The sequence below is a fragment of the Schistosoma haematobium genome, chromosome 3, assembly GCF_000699445.3.
Source record: "Schistosoma haematobium chromosome 3, whole genome shotgun sequence".
In the NCBI taxonomy this organism is placed as follows: domain Eukaryota; kingdom Metazoa; phylum Platyhelminthes; class Trematoda; order Strigeidida; family Schistosomatidae; genus Schistosoma; species Schistosoma haematobium.
Genome location: NC_067198.1, coordinates 13,770,025 through 13,793,529, shown reverse-complemented (window position 1 = coordinate 13,793,529; position 23,505 = coordinate 13,770,025). Strand labels below are relative to the sequence as shown.

The window sequence follows — 23,505 nt, the reverse complement described above, 5'->3', positions numbered from 1 at the left end:
CACGTCCACCACTGCTGACCTTCTCTTCGTGTTAAATGTTGAATATGAATTTTCTGTGTTATCTGACGTTCAGCTTCGGAGATCGTGTGGTTAGAACTAAAAGCACTGCGGTATCACGTGATCAAACGTTCATTATGTTTTGATTATTTGCCTCCGTGGGTGCATATCCATCAAATTTTAGTCTGTACAAAGGAATAATTCAGAATTCTGGAAGGTTTGGACGTTTTGCACCAAAGATCTTAAAAGGTGGAGAAAAAATTGGTGGAAAGCCAATTAAAAACGAGTTGCCTGAGTGAAGTAAAATTGAGAAGTCTTAGGGAGTAACTATGTTGAGACGGAATGAAAGCTTTTTCCCGCTCACCATGGAGGTCTGTGGGGCAGGATTATAATAATGTAGATCACCAACGTAGATGACCTTTGTCAAATGATTGGAAGTCTGCTCGAGTTAGACGGAAATCATGTGACGAACCAGCTAACTTAGAAGTCACACCTCGCGTTCAGCATCTAATATGAATTACCCCTTCGACGTATCAAAGTTCTATGGCCTCTTTGAAGACAGTATAACACAAATGACGTTATTATGGAAATATATTAATAAGAATTAGTACAGGGAAGATAGCGAGACAATGACCACATACACAAGTCTATGGCATACGATTAGCTGATGTGCGTTGGTTATCCTTGACCTTGATGAGTATCGATGGTCTGTTCGATATTCAGTGACCCAACTGCTGGATGATTTGGCTAGGGCTCAGTGACATTTCACTGGCCCTACAATAGTTGTAAAATTAGTACTGAATAAGACAATTAGAGAATAGTGAGCAACAAATGAAACATTGGAAACATTTTCGTTAGAGAACAGACAAAATAAAGAGCCACCCAAGTGCAAAGAGTGGTAAAACAGAGTCGGTAGTTTCGTATGTCACACCGCCAAATTCTCACTACACCATTCAAAGTGTCGATCAAACGTTTTTCGAATCTCTATTTACAAAATATTTCAGCTGTTTGTACTGTTATAGCATAGTTTGAATTCATTTTGTTAACGTTTAAATAAAATTTTGTGTTTCAATACTTTTAGCTATACAAACCTCTTTTCGTTTGTTTGTATGGCAGTACTTTGAGATGACAGCTTTTAAAATCTATGGAATCACAGCCACCTATCTTCAACGTTGTGGTAGTATAGATGGTAGTCGTGTTAATTACACCGATGTGTTAAATGTTGTCATAGGTTAAAAAATTATTATTATTAGTGGCTTTATTCAGTATCGTATCTTTGGTACGATATAGAATTATCAACCCAAGATATTTCAACACGTTCCCTTTCCTTATTTCTCGATCGATCCTGACGATCAATATTGACTGATGACCAATTAGTTCAGGAATCCAAATTCGAATAGTTTACATTCTTTTCAATGAGTATTGGCAGCCACCAAGATGTCTCTAAGTGCACATTTTTGCAACTTGTGCAGCGAAAGTTCATGAACTTTTCCTAAACGCGCCTGCTCAGGTTATGCGATTGATAAACATACTTATATGTTAAAACAAACAAAATCAGGTAACTTGTTGAAATATCTAGTTGACAGGAACATGTAGCCAAGATATTCAAACAGGCCACCTCACCATAGATCTCACTATCTATGAATTTCAAAATACCCATTTGTTCTTTCATTAATAAAAGACTCAGAAACAGTGACCCACATGAGGCTCTGCCATACTGCCGTGCCTATTATCTAGGCAAACTAAAGACACTAATCACTACATTGGTTTATCATAAAACCTAGTCTCCGAGAAATATAGGCCATCGAAACATTGCAGCATTTGCATCACTCTGGAAGTTCCAACTACTCTTAAGTAATTTTCATACTAATACACATATCCTTCTAATTTGTTCTTGGCTACAGGCTTCGATTAATCTCATATTATCTGTATTCTCTTGTAACTGATAGGTTAAATCGATCTTGAATCAATGGTGATTAGCTACTTTTAATTATTTTGCTAACAACCACTATCAATTCCCCTACTTACGTAACAGTTTTCTCATTAAAGTTTTACTCCATAACTTCTGCAGAGGCAATGGATAACGTCTCCACTTCTGATAACGACTGGAACAGATCAATATCTACTTAAACAGACTTTTAAAGTTCTCGGATTATCGGTCTAAATACATTCTTTTAAATCAAGCTTGTGTGTACCATTAGCATCATCAAAATATATATTAACAATCGATTAAGCATCATTTACCAATTAGTCCGGTAGCTTAAACTGTATTTACATAAATTCCTTATTTTTCAACTGAGTTCTTGAAAGTGACTGATAAGTATATATTTAGCAAACTAGGATACATTGTGGGTAGAAAAACCATAACAACTGGATTCATAAAAAACTTTCTGCCGGGTAATTCTATGAACGAAACCTGACTTCAAACACTTGTAATCTAGACTAATTTCATGAAATTTTTTTAGCAAATCACGATGTGGTGAAGGAGAAAACAGGTGAGGACAACCGAATTATATTTTACACAAAATTACAAAGTTACTTGGTAAAATAGAAAAACCATACTATAATACTTAATTTGCAAAATGTTCAATAATTGTCTCGAACTTCATTGTTCTTGTATTTCCATACTAATTGCTTTCTATTCCCACTCTTCCTTTCTTGATCTTCTCAATCATCTTCTGCCAGACATTACATTCCTGACTCACGTCATATACTGCTTATATCAATATAAGTAACAAGCACAACAACGTTGTTAAATCACTGAGTTAATACCAAAAGGTCAAACGTGAAAGGTTTACAGGAAGACTATATTTCACGTATACTGCAACACAAACTAAATTGAAACTATCACATACGGTACATGATTTGTAAAGAGTGTCTATAAAATTCTCAATCAATTCATTGACAGAAAAATAAAGTCCCAAAATACATAGATGACAAAAACCCAATGAAGTATTCACTGATGTGTGGACCTGGGCTGCTACAAACTGTTATTTAATGTTGATTTTATACAATCGTGCATAGATCATTTTAGTTTAGCTGAGTAAAAGGTAGCATTTTAGATAAATTCTCAATAGGTTGAAACTTCATTTTAAGGAGTTTGATTATTAAACCTATTGTTCACTGAATTACGACAGGACTAATTTTCATATTTTTCCATGAAAGTTTTATTTACTGATATTTCATTTTGGTATAAATGTCAATTTGTTGAAATTTAACTTTAATTGTACTTATCAATTAACAGCGATGATAATAATACGTGTTAAATACATTACTTCTTAATTTATGTTAGTGAACTGCATAGTAAATTTAAATGATTTTAAAACGTATATATCCCAGTGCCCAAAATTCTGTGTCTCTTCATTAAGATAATGAAAGAATTCAAGAGTTCACTCATTAATAGGTTGGTTAGGATAACTGAGTTCAAATTTACTACCATTCAAAGGCTTGCCTTCCCGTTTACTTAATATCATATCATATGGGTATTTAGTACAGACTCTGTTATTATGCTAAATAGATCCAGAATGTTTTGAGGCATGAGCATTCCTGAATAGTTGACTTATGAACTAGCTTTACAACCTGAAGGAATTAATCGTTATCAAAATTAAAGTGTAAAAACGAATCTGAGAGACTTAAAATGACTATGAGAAGGTATAACCAACTCCTAGCCAACCAGAAAGCAGGTAGTGATAATGATCAGACAATTTATGAACTCCACTAAATTATTACACCACCCACCCCGAATTATTTCCTTTTTCTAACACCAATTAACCTCTGACCTGTTTCTAGCATATATATATATATATATATATATATATATATATATATATATATATAGTTATTATTGTAAACCTTTGTCATTCCAGTTATTTACATTCATTTAAGTCAATTGTTTCACACTATCTCAATGTAAAAATTCTATTACATATTTGATTGTAAAAAAATGACGAGAAACTTCGAAATATTATGAACTCATACTATTCTGCATCAATATTTGTTTTTGCCTTATTTAAATAATGGTCAGTTTTGAAATAAAAACCAATGGAGAATAAATGAAATAAGGATGGATATTGCATTTATTTACATAACTTTTAACATATTTTTACGAAATCAAATCAGGAAAATACCTGTATAAGTATCAGTACATATGATTAGAAATCACTATTCCAGGGGAGTCTTTGTATCGACTAAAATAAATTTTCAGAGGTTCCCACACTTCTAAGTTGTTACTCTGATCTCTTACGAAGAAATCAACAAAGTATCGTTTGTGAACAACGATATAATAATTGTACCCAAGCCTTCTAACGCACTTATAAGCCCTCCAATCATATGTGTAGAGTTCTGTCCCATATTCGATATATTTTTTATATTAATAACCAAAGCCGGCATTATTAAATCTGGCACACTTTCAAAGTGTTATTTATTTTGGTATATTTCTCGACTCTTAAAAATCTACTTTAATTCAAAAATAAAAACTACTCACCAAATCTGCTGCCTCTTTTGTAGTTCCTCTTTCGAATAACCATTTTATTAATCTCAACGAATCTACATTTCTCAGCGTATATCTCTGTAATACTGATAACGTTGCATGGAAATAACGTCACTAACATCAGGCACGACAGATGCAGTCGTTACTGATATTTCTATAATCCTTTATGCTACTAAAACCGTTAGTTATTAAAGAGTAACTTTGGGAAATAATTCATTTCTTATAGAATTCTGTCGTTAACATGGTTGTCATTGAACTTTAACGTTGTTATGCTTCTCTTTATAAGCAGTTAGCTTCATCTCTGCATCCCAATACCATAAGATGGTCTTCTAATGTAGTATCTTTCCTACTAAGTACTCACTTATAGTATTTTCATCAAAAATTAGAAGTATACAGTTCTTAGTAAACATGATTACTTGGACTGTTGGGTAACCTAGAAACCTCTTTCTGGAATATAATTGAATTATCACTATACCTCTAGAAGAATAATCATCAAAGTCCAACACATAAGCACTCAAATATACATTCTTATCACGTTGATAGATATTAGAGAGCATATTCTAAGCAGAATGAGCTGGCTATTAATGTAAGCATCGTATATAAATAACTCATGCATTAACGAATTTAAACATGAAGTTGGAAAATTCTAATCCAGAGATTTTATCTTCAAATCTGTTTTGATTCCATAAACTTTTCATTATATGGATTTATGATCAGAGTTCCTGTATTTCTAAATTCTTGAGTGAATTTTGCTCTTAACTTAAATTTAACATCTAATACAAAATAAGTAATCAGTTTTATTATTGCTAAATCTTAACAATAATTTCATACAGTTTAGTTTATTCAGATGACTGTTTTGTTTTGTATTTTCATGATATTTTGGTCAAGACTTAATGTCTAGATTTATAGAAACCTAACTAGTTACTTCAATCAAGTGTTTACCACTTGACCACTTTATTATGTTATCAAAAATACTATCACAGTTATGTTATATCTTGTGGCCTTGTGCCCCTATCAATATATGACGTAGTTATATTACCAGCTAGAGAACAGTAAATTATCGACCAGACCAATGACGGATAAAACCCGTACGAGCAGTATAAAATCTTTATCAGTCCTTCTTCCTGCCTATCCCTAACTGTTGAGTCCAAAACATCAACAACAGCCTCTGCGATATAAATCATGTATTTCAAACATAGTGGGTTCATGCACAAACCAAACAGACCACATCGTACCATAAAATACGAAATAACATTTGTACAAGATCTAGCCAAAAGTGTCTGTGATTGTAGAAGACGGTAATTAAATAGAATGGGCATAACTCAAGAATGGTAAATCGTGTGATAATAATCAATGGGTCAAAATAAAGCTTATAATAAGTGGATGATGAATATGCATAGTTTAGCTACCGAACAACAGTATAATAAAAATATATGTATCGTATTGATCCATAAATAGCTCTCAAAAGTTAACATTCATAATCCTCGTCGGGATACAACAAAATAAATTTGATAATCGTGTGACTCAAACATAATCTGTGATATAAATCATTTTAAATACCTAATTTATTTCTTCGTTGTCTAGCATTGAAGTTTTGTAACAGAAGAAATAATTCGTCAGATATGTCATGTTTTTCAAAAACATTCACTTGCTCCGAAAATTTGATTAATTTTTCTTCAATGGTTAAGATCATGAGTCATTTGAAGCTAGACCACCATGGAAAACCTGGAAGCACTGGACGGCTGTTTCGTCCACTGATGAGGAGTCCCATACCACGACAGACTGGCGGTCCAGTAATTCCAGGTTTTCAATGGTGGGTGTGGCTTTAATTGACTCATGAATTCAACTATTAAATTACTACAGTCTCCACAAAACCCCTTTTATGATAACAGCTAAATTGGTTGATTAACTTCAAAAAGTAATTTTACACTTATTAATTCATACTTCAATAGTTTTAATTTTTACAACAATCATATTCATTTATTATACTTTGTAATACGGAGATTATACTATACTCTAAATAAAATGTATGTAAAATCCTCTTCTTTTTTTTTTTTTTTATAATTCATAATAAAAGTATCAGAAGGGGTTTTGTGGAGATTGTAGTAATTTCAACAGTTGAGATCATGAGTCAGTTGAAGCTAGACCACCATGGAAAACCTGGAAGCACTGGACGGCCATTTCGTCCTATTGTGGGACTCCTCAGCAGTGCGCATAATAAAAATATCCAGATGACTTTAACATTGTTCTGTTAATTAAAATAATAAATAATTCACATTGTTATGAATTGACTCATTGAAGTAATTAATCAGTCCAATGATAATCATTCACATTTATATAACAAAACAAAACGAAACAAAACGAAAATTATCCCTCTCAACCCCCCCCCCAAGAAAAACCACATAATTACATAGTATTCTACTTGAAATATTTATTTCAATCAAGATAAACAATTAAACATTTAAATAAACTTAATAATCTCAATGAAATTACAACAGTAACCATAATACCAGTCATGACAACGGTCAATTATATATATATATATATATATATATATATATATATATGCTAACTTAGATGGTTGTGATTTTGTTGAAAAGAAACAAAAACCAAAAAAAACGATGAATAAATATGTATATGGGGGTGTTCAATAAGTAAATATGAATACAATTCAAATGAATAAATCTTTTTTTGTTGTTAGGACAAAAATTTTAGTTTACATAAGACAACATTTATCAGTTGCCTGATTTGCTAATTGTTGTGGTAATTCAACTACTCTTGATGCAACATCTTGTATTGCAGTTGGAATAAATTCTTGATATATGTAAAGATAATTTATTTTTTGAAAAAAAGAAAGAAAAAAAGAAAGGAAAATGTATCATCTTAAACAATTATTGATTACAGATTGAAATCATGAGTCAGTTGAAGCTAGACCACCATGGAAAACCTGGAAGCACTGGACGGCCGTTTCGTCCTAGTATGGGACTCCTCAACAGTGTGCATCCACGACCCCTCACCCCTCGATATTCGAGCCCAGGACCTACTGGCTTCGCGCGCGAGCACTTAACCATTAGACTACTGAGCCGGCATCCGGCGGTGTTAATGTCTAACTTCAACCAATCCACGAAGTTGCGCCACCATATACCATTGTCTGACGCGAGACTGATAGGTCCTGTGTTTGAATTTCGCGTGGTGCGGGATCGTGGATGTGCATTGCTGAGGAGTCCCATACTAGGATGAAACGGCCGTCCAGTGCTTCCAGGTTTTCAAAGGTGGTCTAGCTTCAACTGACTCATGATTTCAATCTGTGAAAATTTCTAAAATCTCCACAAACCCCTTCTGATAATTATTGATTACTAAGTAAGAACTTTCGTTTAAATTTGATCGAATAGTTACATAGTATTTGGGGCGCCGAGTTAATGTGAGACATTACTATTATTATTTCCTTGAAAAAGCTTGGATTAGATTGCCAAGCGAAACGTTGGATTTACTTCGATTTCTTACGCTGAGATTTTACAAATACCATTCTTCCTCTTTAATGTCTCAAATTATTGATTATATTTTAAAGCTGGATTAAATATAGTATCCGTTATTTTTAACGATGTAAGATTATTGTCCAAAGGTATACTAGAATAATAAACTATATGTTCTAATAAATTATCTTAATTGTTTAATAAAATATATAAAGTAATATATTTCCTATTATAAAATAAGGGATTGAGAGATTTGTTTCATTTCATCATTTCTTTATTTCGATAATACAATAAAAAGATGAAGTTTATGAGAATTATGTGATATATTTGTGCAATACACACAATATACTTGTTAAGACATGTTTATATGCAAAATTAAAAGGTCAACGAGACAGATTAAAGGTAAGCCATAACAAAGAAAAAAAATTAAAGTACACAAAAACAAATGTGATGACCACTCTGGATAATAAATCAGCATTATCAGGGTAAGGACAAATTATTTTTGAACACAAAATAGGGGTTTCAGTTTCCGTGTAGCCAAGGCTTCAATAAACCGTATTATATGTCTTTGAAGGCTTTTGTATAACACTACAAACGCTGATTTGATGTCGACCTTATGACAAGTCTCAAACAAATCTTATTTGACCATTGAAATTCATTTGTTTCTGGAGCCATTTTGGTATGTGTTCACCCACCCTTAATTGTAAATCACGATTGCTCCTCCCTATGTACGTGTTTCCACACATACATGCAAATTGATAGACACAATGGAATGGGACACAATCGCTTTCGTGCTGTTTGGGCTTTTGGTAAAACATAGATCTTGTCTTTTCAATAATGACAAGTTAGTCTGCATAAAATGTCCGGCTGATGGCTAATTTAAGTCTCCGTTTCAAAATGAGACTATTTGAATCGCCTCTGAATGGCAACATAATGTAAAGTTGTTTATTGGGTGCCAGAAGCGTCATAGGTCTAATCGTATTGCTACCCCTCCAGCGGTTTATGAACTTCAATGAATAACCATTATTCATTAACGTATCAGTCAACAGTTTCGTCTCTACTTCAATAGTATAGCTAGTACAAATACGATTGATTCTATTGAATAAGCCCTTTATTAATCTACGTTTGTAATGAATTGGGCAGTGACTATGGAAGCTAAGATATTGCCCTGTCTACGTCTCCTTTCTATATATCGAACGTTGGATGGCACCATCATCTTTCCTGCTAATCAGTATGTCTGGAAAAGGAAGTTGGTTGTTCTTTTCTTCACATGTAAGAGAAATGTGCTTTTGACTACTATTGAATTCTTCTAACAAACGGTTTACATGTCCTTATTTATCCCCTATGATCATGATGTCATCAACGTACCGTTTATACAGACACATCTTTCGAATCGAGTCTTCAGCTACATTTTCTTTATTGGATTTCATTGTATTGATTATTTAAAATTATTCAGATAAATTAGAATTAGGATACTTTGTATTGTATTCAATGTATACTTTTCAATAAGCAGTTTCAATGTGAATATTTTTCACCAACATTTACATTAAAATAATGTTTGTTTAGTATCAGTATTTAAAGGTGGGATTACGTAAGTTAAGATAAAGTTACCATGCAATATATTCTTTAGAATAATATAATAGTAAAAAAGTATATTTTGCAGTTCTATGCTATTCTCTTTTTTATTGTACTGAAAACCTTTCAATACCTCATATAATCTAATCAGAATATGCCTATCGATTTAAATAAACGTTAAATCCTCCGGAGTAAACATCGACTCTCGTTTGCAGATACATCCAGCTGACGAGTTCCCATATAGAACGAAACGTGCGTTCTGGATTCCACTGCTAGTCACCACGTATCTTTGTTTATAATACTCGAGTCATATGGTTTAAGAATTTTTTTCAGAAAACTTATGAAGTACTCATAAAATATCCTGACTCTATAAATGTGAATTGTTAACTAACCAAGTATATCGCAATGTATTATTTGTCAAGTAGAATCCTTTAACTCATATACTGCGTCAAGAAACAACTGAACCAGAAGTTTATGGCTATCGATATTATCTTTTGTCATCTTTTTTTTAAAAACTATGCTTATACATTTCCATCTATATATAAAACAATTATTAGCCACTGTAACATTAAATACTTTCTTAACATCATATTTCGAGTTATAAATCTTACATGATTTTGAAAATATCAAACGATCACAACAAAAACGCTTACTCATAAATGAATCCTCTTGAGCAGATCGACGATGTGTATTTAAATTGACATCAGAGCATCGATGAGTTGATGATCGTCTTGAACCATCTGGTGTTCCTACTTCCAGAAAATCAGATTTCTTTTTTAGTCCATACTGAATATTGAAATACAAATAAAGAACACAAATAAAGAATTGCGTTAATATTAATTAGTATGGTCATCGAAAAGTGAAACAAGATAAAAATTACAACATTAATAAGAAAAAAGTACTACTGTGGTGTGTGCTACTTATATTGGTATAAGTAGTATATGACGCGAGTCAGGAATGTAATGTCTGGCAGAAGATGATTGAGAAGATCAAGAAAGGAAGAGTGGGAATAGAAAGCAATTAGTATAGAAATGCAAAACAACGAAGTTCGAGACAATTATTGAACATTTTGCAAATTAAGTATTGTGGTATGGTTTTTCTATTTTATCAAGTAATTCTGTAATGTGCTACAAATAATTCGGTTGTCCGCACCTATGTTTTCCTTCACTACGCTACTATCACAAATAAGGAAATATTACTTGTAAATGTATGTTCATAAAACGGGAGCCATAGTTATAATAAAAATTTTCAAGGGCAGATGAATAAATTAAACATCAAATATTTGAATCCCAAAATTTAGTTTTATTCAACCAACTTCTTTAATAGTTATGAAATAAATAATTCAGTGAAAAACTTCCCTTCAACGAGTTTATTTTTGAAGGTGTAAAAACATAACTATATGCCAGTCAGTATAGCAATATAATGAGTTGTAAGAGGCATAGAATTTACTTATAGACTGAATTCACTTCATACATTTATTGATAGTACAGATTTAAAGTATAAAGATTCATTCCAGGAATTAGTCTTCATATAACTCCACGGGAAAATTCAAACTATTTCTATTAATAATATAGTACATACTATTACTCTTGATAAACACAAGAGTCACATAGTTGTATCAACATATCAAATAGGCTTTTAGAGTAAACTCTAACAGAATAAGTAAATAAAGGTTTTAACCCCTTTTCTTATTGTTGACAATCGTTCTTTGATACATTCTACTGATAAAAAGATATTCTTTTTCCATAATGATCCGAATTAAATAGATATCACTTATCATTTTGAATAGTTATGATGACATTTTTCGTTCTTTTTTTAAAAAATTCAGTTAGTTACAAAAAGGGAAACGTTTTTTACTTATCTCTATAGAAAAAAGCGTATTTAATAAGAAATATAAATTTCACTTTCATAATGTTGAATATAAATAGGTTTATTGTTCAATATTTCTGAAACCTTGGGGAATAATATCTACTCATTATTATTTTATCTACTTAATAAAGTAGTTTATGTATTTTTCAAAAAAAATCTGAGAGCTTTAGAATATACAGTTTGTATTTAATCATGTGTTTGAAATTATATAAATAACTCTAGAAATCATTTTATCCTATATTACTCAAATTCCAATGAAGTCTGAAAGTAATCAAATGATCGAATAGTGAACTTAAAAGTTATGCAAGACTCAAAGTTATCAGATTATATTTGCATGATAAATTCCATATCTAACTACCTTTCCTTGCTATATTTACTTATATGAACTACCTAACAAATATATTATTTTACAGTATGTATACATATATGGTTCTGAAATATTTGCAATTATCTAATATAATTTCAACAGTTGAGATCATGAGTCAATTGAAGCTAGACCACCATGGAAAACCTGGAAACACTGGACGGTCATTTCGTCCTATTGTGGGACTCCTCAACAGCTTCAATTGACTCATGATCTCAACTGTTGAAATTACTACAATCTCCACAAAACCCCTTCTGATACTATCCAATATAAACAAGTCGATTAAAGTTGAATTTATTTTTATACTGATTAGCTCAATTTTATATAATAAATTTGTAATTAAAAGACTGTAAAATGTTAAGAAGTTATGCATTATTCAGGCCAATTATGTGAATTGATTATCTATGTATAAGAAGAAGTCCTTACAACTAAATGTTACAGAATAAGCTAAATGAACTTCATTCTTATCAAACAAATGTTTATTTGAATAATTAGGTCAACATTTTATAAATGTGTCATCTACAAAAAAACAAAAAAAAAGATAAATCAAAGAACAAAAACCCAAGGGACAAATATACAAGAACATACTTGATTTAATGATGCTTATATGAATAAATATTATATAATTCAGGTTTGTAACGTAATAAATTTATGATGCAAATTATAAAACAAAGATTAAATTCATTTTTGCTAAATTTGGTTTAGAAGCAACGATGGATATTGAATAGTAGTAGAATCCAGGACATGCGTCTTGTCCTATTTGGGACTCATTAAATGGATGTATCTGCATACCAGAGTTAATGTTCACTCTGGGACTTGAACACAGTATCGTTCGTTTCGAATACCATCTCTTTATCCATATAGTTACTTAGTCTTGATAGACGCTTGTTTGTGCAATGAGATGAAGTTTAAACTCATTTGGTATTGTTTTACTTGAATCTTTCCGTTGATGTTTAGGACTTCAATTGATCAGTCTCTTATTGGCATATGTGCATCCAGTGCGGATTACCTCGATATTGCCTTCATTCACAAGCATTCTAAGGACGAAACGCGTGTCCTGGATTCTACTGCTAGCCACTATCCATATTTGCTTATAATGCTTGTGAATTAAGGCAATATCGAGGCAATACACATATACCAATAAGAAACTGATCAGTTGCAGTCCTAATCATCAATGGGAAGATTCAAGTAAACACTACCAAGTGAATCTAACTTTAGTTTGGTTTGAAAATCAAAACATAGTCATGGTGATTATAGTTTATGAATCGAATGGAAGATTTGTAGAAAAAAACTAACAAGAAAGCATTAAAACCTTTTCAAATTCTAGCTGGTCAGTATCAGTAGAACTATATTAGTGTACAATTCTATTACTAACAATTAATCAAATACTTATTATGGAATCATAAACGTAAAGCAAAAAAATTAAAATCTATTACGTGTTAATATCCTTGAGTTATTAGTTTATAGATTAATGTTTAGTATACTGATGCAATAAAATGATAACTTAAAGACGGCGAAGTATTTATTATAGATTTGTGGAGTATGTGTTTTAATTTTTCAAAGTCATTCTTTATCAAGGTTTGAAGTTAACCAATCAATAAATGTAAAATAAATGTTATTAGATAACTGTCTTGTGGTAGTTGGAGACTATTGTTTTGTATACACTAGAACTCATATCAGATGTCCAGGTCTTGTACTGAATACAGTGATTTTAGAATATTCAGACGGAATCCAGTAGTTATTTCATGACGTGTTACGATTACTTACGATCATGGCCCTTCTAACTTAACGTAGATCTGAAAACTATGATCTCTAACAACGATTTTTCTCTGTTTGTCTTCACATACAATAAGTAAACTTCTATTATCTATAAAGAATGTCTATTTAGAAGGTTTGATAGAAATTTTATCTAATTTTAAGGTAATTTTTATTACTAACTGAAATTAGCTACACTGAGACTTGATAAATTAAAAGTGTAAATCATTACATACTAACCTAGTCACACAATAATATTCGATAATGTGTTAAACATATCCTTAAGTAAAATGCAACATTAGTTAGTCATTTTATTTATAATGAAGTATCTCTACAAATTATTTTGGAGTGTTGTTTTAGAAGTTTGATTTTCATTATTCAATATTATTTTTGTTTACAATGTTGAATGCAAAAATTGTATGTATCAGAAGGGGTTTTGTGCAGATTGTAGTGATTTCAATAGCTAAAGATCATGGGTCAGTTGAAGCTAGACCACCATGGAAAAGCTTCAAGATGTATATCTTGAAGTTCTAGTAAGAAGCAGTGACCAGTGGAGTTCAACCGGGTCAGTTGTATGATAGTAACTCACTGAAGACAATAGTAGATGTGTCGCTCAATTTTCATTTCTCTGAATAAGTTTTTTCTTAATAAAAAGAATGTTTATATTTTTCAATTATTAAAGATTATTCAACTGAATAAAAAATGACAAAGTTAATCATTTTAACCTTAAGTCAAATTATTATCCTAAAATATACTGATCCTATATATTGATCATATCTAATAGAGTTACTTAAATGGTATAGAAGATTTGTAGCTCAGTTGGATGATTTTGATGGAATTTGGTTCTCTGAACTGGATGGTAGAAGTCTATCTGAAGTTTGTGCTGATGATGTTGTTCAGAAGAACGATGAAAGCTCCACGACCATACCATCTAGCTCAGAGAACAAAACTTCACCAAAGAGTTACTTCAATTCCCATGATATTTACTTATGTAACCCCTTCACTTCAAATAACATACTATTTATTTTAGTTACTGAGTAAAACTTGAAAACATTATATTTATTTGTTTTTTTTTTAAAAAAAAAACGGGGGTTTAATGAACTGATAACTACTCGATACAACATAAAATACTTCACATTATTGATTATGTAACTTTACTAAATAAAAGATAAAAATAAATCATAACGATAATAAGCAAATTGAGATGAAAAAAAAGAGTAAACAACAACAACAAAAAAAAGAAAGTAGATTTGATTGGTTCATTTATTTTTCTAATCATTAAATTTAAAATTAGAAAGTAACACCCTAAATGTGTTCTCTCCTTTTTTTTCCCGGAAAATATTTTATCTTCAATAATAAACACTTTAACATTTCATGTTGAATATGTAACAAAAACATTTAAAAGTTGTTTGTAATTAAATAGATTGGGAATAAATTAGTAACACAGAGAGAGAGAGAGGGAGGGAGGGAGAAAGAGAAAAGTAATTAAAATAGAACTGTAAAAGCTCATGTAAACAAGTTTTAAAGATTAAAATCTGTAAACATATATGTGGAACAAATTTAATAGATAATTGAATTTTTTTTTAAAATAAAAAAAACATTTAAAATTCACTCAATCTATTACCATTGAAAATGGTATAGTGATAAAAATCAGTTAGTAACCTTGATATGTTCTTAATAATGTTCCAATATATTTTTATAATCGATTTATTTAATTCTTATAGTTAATCTTAGATATTATGATTTTTTTATATGATGTGAAAAGTAAAATAAGCGTGATATAATATGGACTATACTGGGAAATTGGATTAGAGAAATACTATCTATAAAAATATATGACAATGGTGGATGTGTCGTTCAATTTCGTGGATGAGTTGAAATTAGACATTAACACTATTGGATACCGACCAGCTCAGTGGTCCAGATTGATAGGTCTTGGGTTTGAATTCCGCATGGAGTGGTTGTGGATGCGCACTGCTAAGGAATCTTACAATAGAACGAAAAGGCCATTCAGTGTTTCCAGGTTTTCCATGGTGGTCTAGCTTCCATTAACTCATGATCTCAACTATTGAAAAAAATATTAAACAATACTGAACAGTAAAATGGGTGGAATGATACTTAAAGTTAGGAAGAAGATTGAGAACAAATCTGAATGCACCATAGTGATTAATATTATCTATCCTCTCTATTTATAGGTTGTAATTATTTTCTTTTAAGATTGCAACCATTAAACTATTATCAACATACTTGACACAGAATAATAAATAGTAAATTAATAAGGTGGTCTTATGTCTTTGTTCGGGTGTCTTTAGCAGCCATCCAATCTATTTTTATGTCGAACACCAATACAAGTATGGACAAGCTACGTCTAGGCATTCTTAACGTATAGTTAAATTAACTGAGTCAATAAAATGTTATGACCTCATAATTTAACTTGTTATTTCTATCTGTCACAAAGTATTTTAACCATACATAAGTAATACTCAATGCATTTTCATTAAATTCCTTACATCTACATTTTATCAATTTGAAATAAAATCTTTGGTGGTCCTTTATCTGATACCAGTAATATCTTATGATTGATTATTATCGAAATAGATATATCGTCAATTCTCGTATATTATTATCGACTTAACTCACGTTGGTGAATAATAGAATCAAATAAGTCAAATACGAGAATGGATTTTTAAATATGTACAGTTCGTACAGTTGTTGATCGAAACAAACGATCGAAGAAACGAAGCGAAGTCACGCTCAGCGGAGATGGCGTGTAAGCCAACTCGATTTAATCAAGCGTGAATGGATATATATAGTCAGACCAAAAAACGCTACACACGTATGATGAGTAGAATAAAAAGTGCACACACATACGTTCATATAAAAACAGTCAAGGTTAATAAGCGATTAATTGACAAGATCAAAACATGACTCAAGTAGAATGAATAAATTGGCTTGTCCAAAAGTTAGAATAAGTTACGTAGGCTTAACATAATAATCAACACTACAAATCCATCTTCATTTTGAAACTACTCTATTATTGAACATCTGGAACTCAAAACAACTGTCAACCAACACCAAGGTCAGGATTCTCAATACAAATGTCAAGACAGTTCTACTGTATGGGGCAGAAACCTGGAGAACTACGAAAGCCATTATCCAGAAGATACGGGTGTTTATTAACAGTTGTCTACGGAAAATACTTCAGATCCGTTGGCCGGACACTATTAGCAATAACGTACTGTGGGAGAGAACAAACCAGATCCCAGTGGAGGAAGAAATTAGGAAGAAGTGGATAGGACAGACATTGAGGAAAACACCCAACTGCGTCACAAGACAAGCCCTCACATGGAATCCTCAAGACTAAGCGAGAAGAGGAAGACCAAAGAACACATTACGCCGAGAAATGGAAATAAACATGAGAAAAATGAACAAGAATTGGATGGAATTAGAAAAGAAGGCCCAGGACAGAGGGGGTTGGAGAATGCTGGTCGGCGGCCTATGCTCCATTAGGAGTGACAGGCTTAAGTAAGTCAGTAAATATTATTGAACCACGAAAATATGCTTAATGTTCAACTTAAATAGATCTAATCAACTTCTTCTTAATCATACAATTAAGTGGAGATATAAAACAAATGACTTTTAAATAGTAAACTTTTTATAGAATTAAAAAGGATGATAAAAATAATGAGAAATTCTAAACCTTTTAAAATGAAATTATTCTTATACTTATTTAGTTGTATTCTGAAAAATAACTTCAAGATAGAAGAAGAAGAAGGAGAAGAGGAAAAAGAAAAAGAAAAAGGAGTAGGAGAAAAACAAGTTCACATGGGCCATAAAAATAAAGAACTTCGACATAATTTATCTACGCCTACGTGTATAAACTAAAAAATTTCACTTGTTTTTTTCCCTCTTTTTCTATTTTAAATTATTTCCTGTAATTACACATAGAAATTGAAGATGTTAACTTTCATTTGTTATAAAATAAAATTCTGACTTGATAATAGTAACTTAATTCAATAAGTAATTGTATTCTTTATATGTAAAAGAAATTATATTTGAAATAATCTCAGTGATTGAAATTTCAATCATTCCAACGTTTTGTCCAGCTAACTTGTCTGGACTTCTTCAGGGTAATAATCAATATCAAAATCATCAAAGAAATATATAGTTTTTTAATCTTGACGACTATTCGTATAAATTGTAGTCTTTGTTCTGTTGCTTCTTTTTTTGCTTCTTCTTTTTTCTTTATCAACTAAAACTCTGTTTCAATTCATTGATTCAATCTAATAATTTGTAATCATATTTTCCTCCTACGTATAATAAATGATAGAACTAGTTTAGACATTATGAATTCTCATGTATGGATTACAAATAGAAAATCTAAATAAAGAAATTTATCATTTATACAGATTTATATATAAAGTTTTAAATATAAACTCTGTGAGAAAATATGAACAGTAAATAAATATGATGACGTAACAGAGAAATTATAATACTACGTTATATACTACAAATAATAACAATAATAGATTGCATAACTTCTATAGACTGTGTGAATATAAAAAGATATCAGAAGGGATTTGTGAAGATTTTAGTCATTTCAGTTGTTGAGATAATAAATTAATTGAAGCTAGGCCACCATGGAAAACCTGGAAGCACTGGATAACCGTTTCGTCCCATTGTGAGACTCCTCAGCAGTGCGCATCCACGAACCCGCCTCGCGAGATTCGAACCCAGGACCTACTGGTCTGGTCGTCCAGTGCTTCTAGGTTTCCCATGATGGTCTAGCTTCAATTGACTCATGATCTCAACTACTAAAGATGGAATTTCTTCATTTTTTTTCAATTAAATTATTAGGTTTCTTCCGTTATAATAATAATAACAACACATTAAGGCTATGATAAGAATAGGGGTAAGATAAGTTTGTCTTTCATGTTAGGAAATACTAAAAACCAAATAAAGAAAAGATTTTCAATAATCTTTAATTATCAATAGGAAACTAAGCTGAATCTATCACTTTAGATGTCAATATACTGATCTTAGATAAATTTGCCTAATCAAATAATAAATTACATAATCCAAAAGAAAAAAAGGAGTGGGTTATTCAATAAAAACAAAAACCTTAATTTGTATCCAAAAGTTGAATACCTTAAAAACCGATTTAAATAATAAGATATAAATGTCAATAAAATATTATCTAGATTAATATTGTTATATTCTGACGAGAATAATGAAAGGTAACGGTTGGGATCTATTCATGGTTTAATATTATATGTATCTTCCTAATGTATAACTATTGAGTAACTAGTTTATGCATGTATTAGTTCTACTGGTCACGGCTTCTCATTAGAACTCCGAGAATTCTCTCACGAAGTTAGTCACTAGTGAGCACGTGATAATAATGATAATTACCACAATGTGACGAAACGGCTGTTCAGTGCTCCTAGGTTTTCAATGATGGTGTAACATCAATCAGTTCATGATCTCAATCAAAAACATTATTGTCAGTTTTCTTCATTTCATAGCTGACTGATCTCAATTCATATCTTTCTTTATTACCATTAATCTGTTTTAAGTTACTTCATTACACAATCATTTAATGCCTATTAACTCTATGAGTTCTAATCAATAGTTCAACGTTCTGGAACTTTCCCTCCGAAACATAATTTTTTATGATCTTATTAACTCTATTGGAATTTTCGCCACATCATGACACATATATTGACATCTAATCGCTTTAGCATTTATAAGTATGTCAATGTCTGTAATAAAGTTGATTTTGACTTACATGATTTGACTTATATGATTTACTATCTTTAAGTTATGCCCAGTTTATTAATTACAGTCTCTCTTAATCACAGTCACTTTTTTGGGCTTGATCTTGTACAAATATTATTTTCTATTTCTGATGTGATGTGGCCTGTTTGGCTTGTATATGAATCGAGTATATTTGAAATATATAAATCATATCGCCGAAGCTGAGATTGGTGTTCTGGACCTAAGAGGCAAGGAAAAGGACCAATCGAAACTCTAGGCCATTCGTACAGGTGTATGCATCATTTGTTGGTCGTATAAGTCCATGTGTCTAAATTTGGCAATCGTATTCGTGATAATCGTATAAGCTAAGTACATCAAAAATACATTTACAGATAAGAGGTTAAGGACAACAGTGAAGTAGAAACCTCAACAATGAAAATAGAAATGAATTATCATTAATGTTATCGTCATTTATTTTTGTATGATAAAGCAAAGAACTAGAATTATTTTGTTTATAATACAATAATAACTCAGGTTTTTGTTTAGACATGATAAAGTTGGATCTATTTAGTTTTTTATTTGCTCACTAAATTATTTAGTAACTATGATACCGTTTTATATGGATAAAACTCTTTTCACTTACTTTCTAAGTCTTAAGTCTAATTACATCTTCACAATTCAATAGTTGATCATTTTGTGATGTAATAGTTACTCAATGTTGTTTCCTGATTGATTTTTAAGGTGTAAAAGAAAATCTTAGAAGAACATGGAAAACTAGATGTTTATTTTACTAGCTACAGGTTTCACTTACTCGCCATTATTGTGAGTTTTATTTAAAAGGAAATAATTAGTAAAAGGAACTGTAGAATATAAGTTATGATAAATGCTTGTACACAAACACGAAGTAATTAGTTAGTTTGATATACAATTTTGACTTTGAATGTGACTATACAATTTGATATTCGATAAACTATAGATCACTGCATAAAATATTGAGTTTTGCAGATTCGATAATGGGTCGGTAACTCTTTTATTTACGGATAAGAATCCAGCTTGATTCAACTCTGCTCGTCGAAATACAAGTCAGTTAATTCTATTCAGTGGAATACTTCTTCGAAACATTTGTTTTCATGATTATACATGAATTATATTGTCATCTCTCACACCCCATTTTAACCATGTTTATTCTGATCATTCATCTGATAATTTCATTCGACCTATAAACCTAATCAAGTCTACGTTTTATATTAGTCATCGCAACATTAATCATTTTGCTCTAATTTGCAACCCAAAGTGACAAATAAACTCTGAAATCCAGGTTGATCCAGCTGATGGATTTGAAATAGGACGAAATGCATGTCCTTATTTTCACTGCTTTCCACCATCCATCTCTGCTCATAATATCAGGGCAATCCGCCCTGGATGCATATATGTCAATAAGAGATTCATCAACTACAGTCCTAAACGGCAATGGGGAGATTCAAACAACCAGTACAAAAATGAACCTAAATGCATATAGTACGATTTTTAAACGATGTATTTTACCTTAAATGTGGCCACTTTTTGGGTTGTTATTTTAGATATACATTTGCGGAACCTAAAAGAACTTATTTAAAAGAACATTCTTTGTTCATATATCTGTGTTTTAATATGATGTGAATTTTCAGCGACTCAATATTATGTTAACATTTAGTAGTCAGTATACATTTCTTTTTTTAGCTAATAGTCAAAACACTGTGCAGGAAAATGTTTTATTTTTCAAGCTAATATACACAAATTGTCAGTCAAATACTATATTTTACTGTTGAATTAATGAATCAATCTAAGCTAGACCACCACTGTAAACTTCGAAACATTAGACGGTTGTTCCGTCCTAGTATAGGACTCCTCTATTATATTTCATCTCGTGTCATAACAGGTTATTTAAGTAATCTAAGATATATATGGCAAGTATTAAAATCTCAGACAAACCAAATATAAGTAACCGTGAGATTACTAAAAAAATAATCTTGGCTTTTATGATTATTAAAGCTCAAAACTGATTTCAATAGTTAGGCTTTATCTGATAAAAAAAACTATTACCCTTTTCCAATATAAATTGTAGTTATTAGTTCAAACGTCTATATATAGACAAATATATAGAAAGAATAGGAAAATAAGTGTTAACTATAATTACCCACATTTGCATTTAACGAATCTTTACTTTTTAATTATAGTCAATATACTCGATATCATAATCGTGTGAAATATCTTCTTCATTCTATCTATTTCATAGAATCTTTTGCTTCTCAACTAATATTGACATTGTTATTCTTCTTTTTTTCGTGACCTGATAAATTTACTCGTTCTCCTGTAGACTTGATTGCTCTTTATTTTATTGAAAAAACCTGCCTAATTCATGCATATATATATATATATATATATATATATATATATATATATATATATATTATCAGGAGTTTTGTGGATGTTATAGTGATTTAATAGTTGAGTTTATGAGCCAATTGAATCTAGAACAACATGGAAAGCCTGGAAACACTGTGTAGCTGTTTCGTCTCGGTTCGCGACTCCTCAGCAGTCTGCATACACGATCCCGCTCGTGGAATTCGTACTCAGAACCGTCAGGCTCGAGTGCGAACGCTCAAACTCTTGGCCACTGAATCAGCATCTAACGATGTTAATGTCTAACTTAAACCAATCTATAAAATTGAGCGACACATCCACCATTGTCTTCAGTGAGATACAATCCACAACAGACTCGGTTGAACTCCATTGGTCATTGCTTCTCACTAGAACTCCAGGAAATACCTTTTGAAGTCAGTCACTAGTGAGCATATGATGATTATTTTCAGAAGGGGTTTTTGTGGATATTATAGTAATTTAATAATTGAGTGCATGAGTCGATTGACGCTAGAACATCATAGAAAACCTGGGATCACTGTATGTTATACCATTCTAACCATAGCTTTATAGATTGTTTTGCATAAAAACGTGGTGTCTATACTTTAATTTCTTATATTCAAAGTAAATTATTGTTTGAATATACAACAATTATGTATAATAACTAATCTAGATTGTATGTGGTTGTTAAGAGATCAGTGTAATGAGGTAAATTCAACCGTATTTTGAGAATAAAGTTTTAATTGTGTTGCGATAAGAATAAGTGGATATCACATTAAAACTATCATCTAAGACAATATAAAATGTTATCCATAGCAAATTAAGAATCTTATGCAAGTTATTGTTCTACGCAGTTGTTTAAAACTTAGCATAAAGATGAGTTATTCAAAAAACAGCAATTTCTAATAAAATATTTCAGTTGAATTCGCAAATTAATCTAATCTAGAACACCATTAAAAACCTGGAAGTACTTGACGGCCGTTTCGTCCTAGTATGGGACTCCTAAGCAGTGTGTATTCACGATCTCGCACGCATTGAATTCCGGCTCAATGGTCTAGAAGTTAAGCGTTCGTGTGAAAAAAGGAAGGACCTGGGTTCGTGTCTTGTGCGTAGGATCGTGTATACATACTGATGAGGTGTTCTATACTAGGCTGAAACGGTCATCCAGTGCTTCCAGGTTTTCAGTCGTTGTCTAGCTTAGATAGACTAGTGAATTCAACTGCTAAAATGCTAGAATATCCACAAATCCCCTAAATTGGAAATATTTTAGAAAAATTACTCAAAGAATTAAAAATAAAAGCATCTGAAAAGAAATTACAGTTTAAGAATGCACACGGTTCCTTTCGTTTATGTTTGTAAAACTAAATATTCCAGATTCCTTTATATTGGTGTGGTGAATAGCTCATATCACTTCAAACCACATAGTTTATGATAGATTATGTAATCTTACTGGGTTTACAAGAAAGGAGGCGAGGCTCTAATTTATGAACGAGCCAATCAGAGGCGTTTAAGAGATTTCAAGGTTACGGCGCCAACTTCAATGCTTAATGTTAACGTACGATCGGTTCACAGGGAATTTTGTACAAAACATGATAATTGAGCGGCTATAACAAATAAAACGGCGAGACTATAATTTGTGGACGAATCAATCAGGTATAAGATAATAGATCTCGGATTTTAACGCGAAAGCCTTTCATCCATTTGGCTAAATAGATTTCTGGCATTATAGCTGATGTCACTTCGTGATGAAAAACCCATATATAATCCCTAACTAAGGCAAATTATGACAATTAATGCGAACTGGATAATAAAAGCACCAGTAATAC

General features: G+C 31.3%; 1 protein-coding gene across 1 annotated transcript in view; it reads right to left on the bottom strand.

Annotated features, from left to right (window-relative positions):
- Positions 1–6,904: 6,904 nt before the first annotated feature.
- CPLX2_1 (complexin 1) overlaps positions 6,905–23,505 on the bottom strand; it is a 52,350-nt gene continuing 35,749 nt past the window's right edge. Inside the window, exons 3-4 of the mRNA XM_051213066.1 lie at positions 10,188–10,320; positions 6,905–7,300 (exon numbers count right to left, since the gene is read on the bottom strand). Coding sequence (XP_051069005.1) covers positions 7,203–7,300; positions 10,188–10,320 — 231 coding nt within the window. The 3' untranslated portion in view covers positions 6,905–7,202. The remainder of the gene's footprint in view (positions 7,301–10,187; positions 10,321–23,505) is intronic.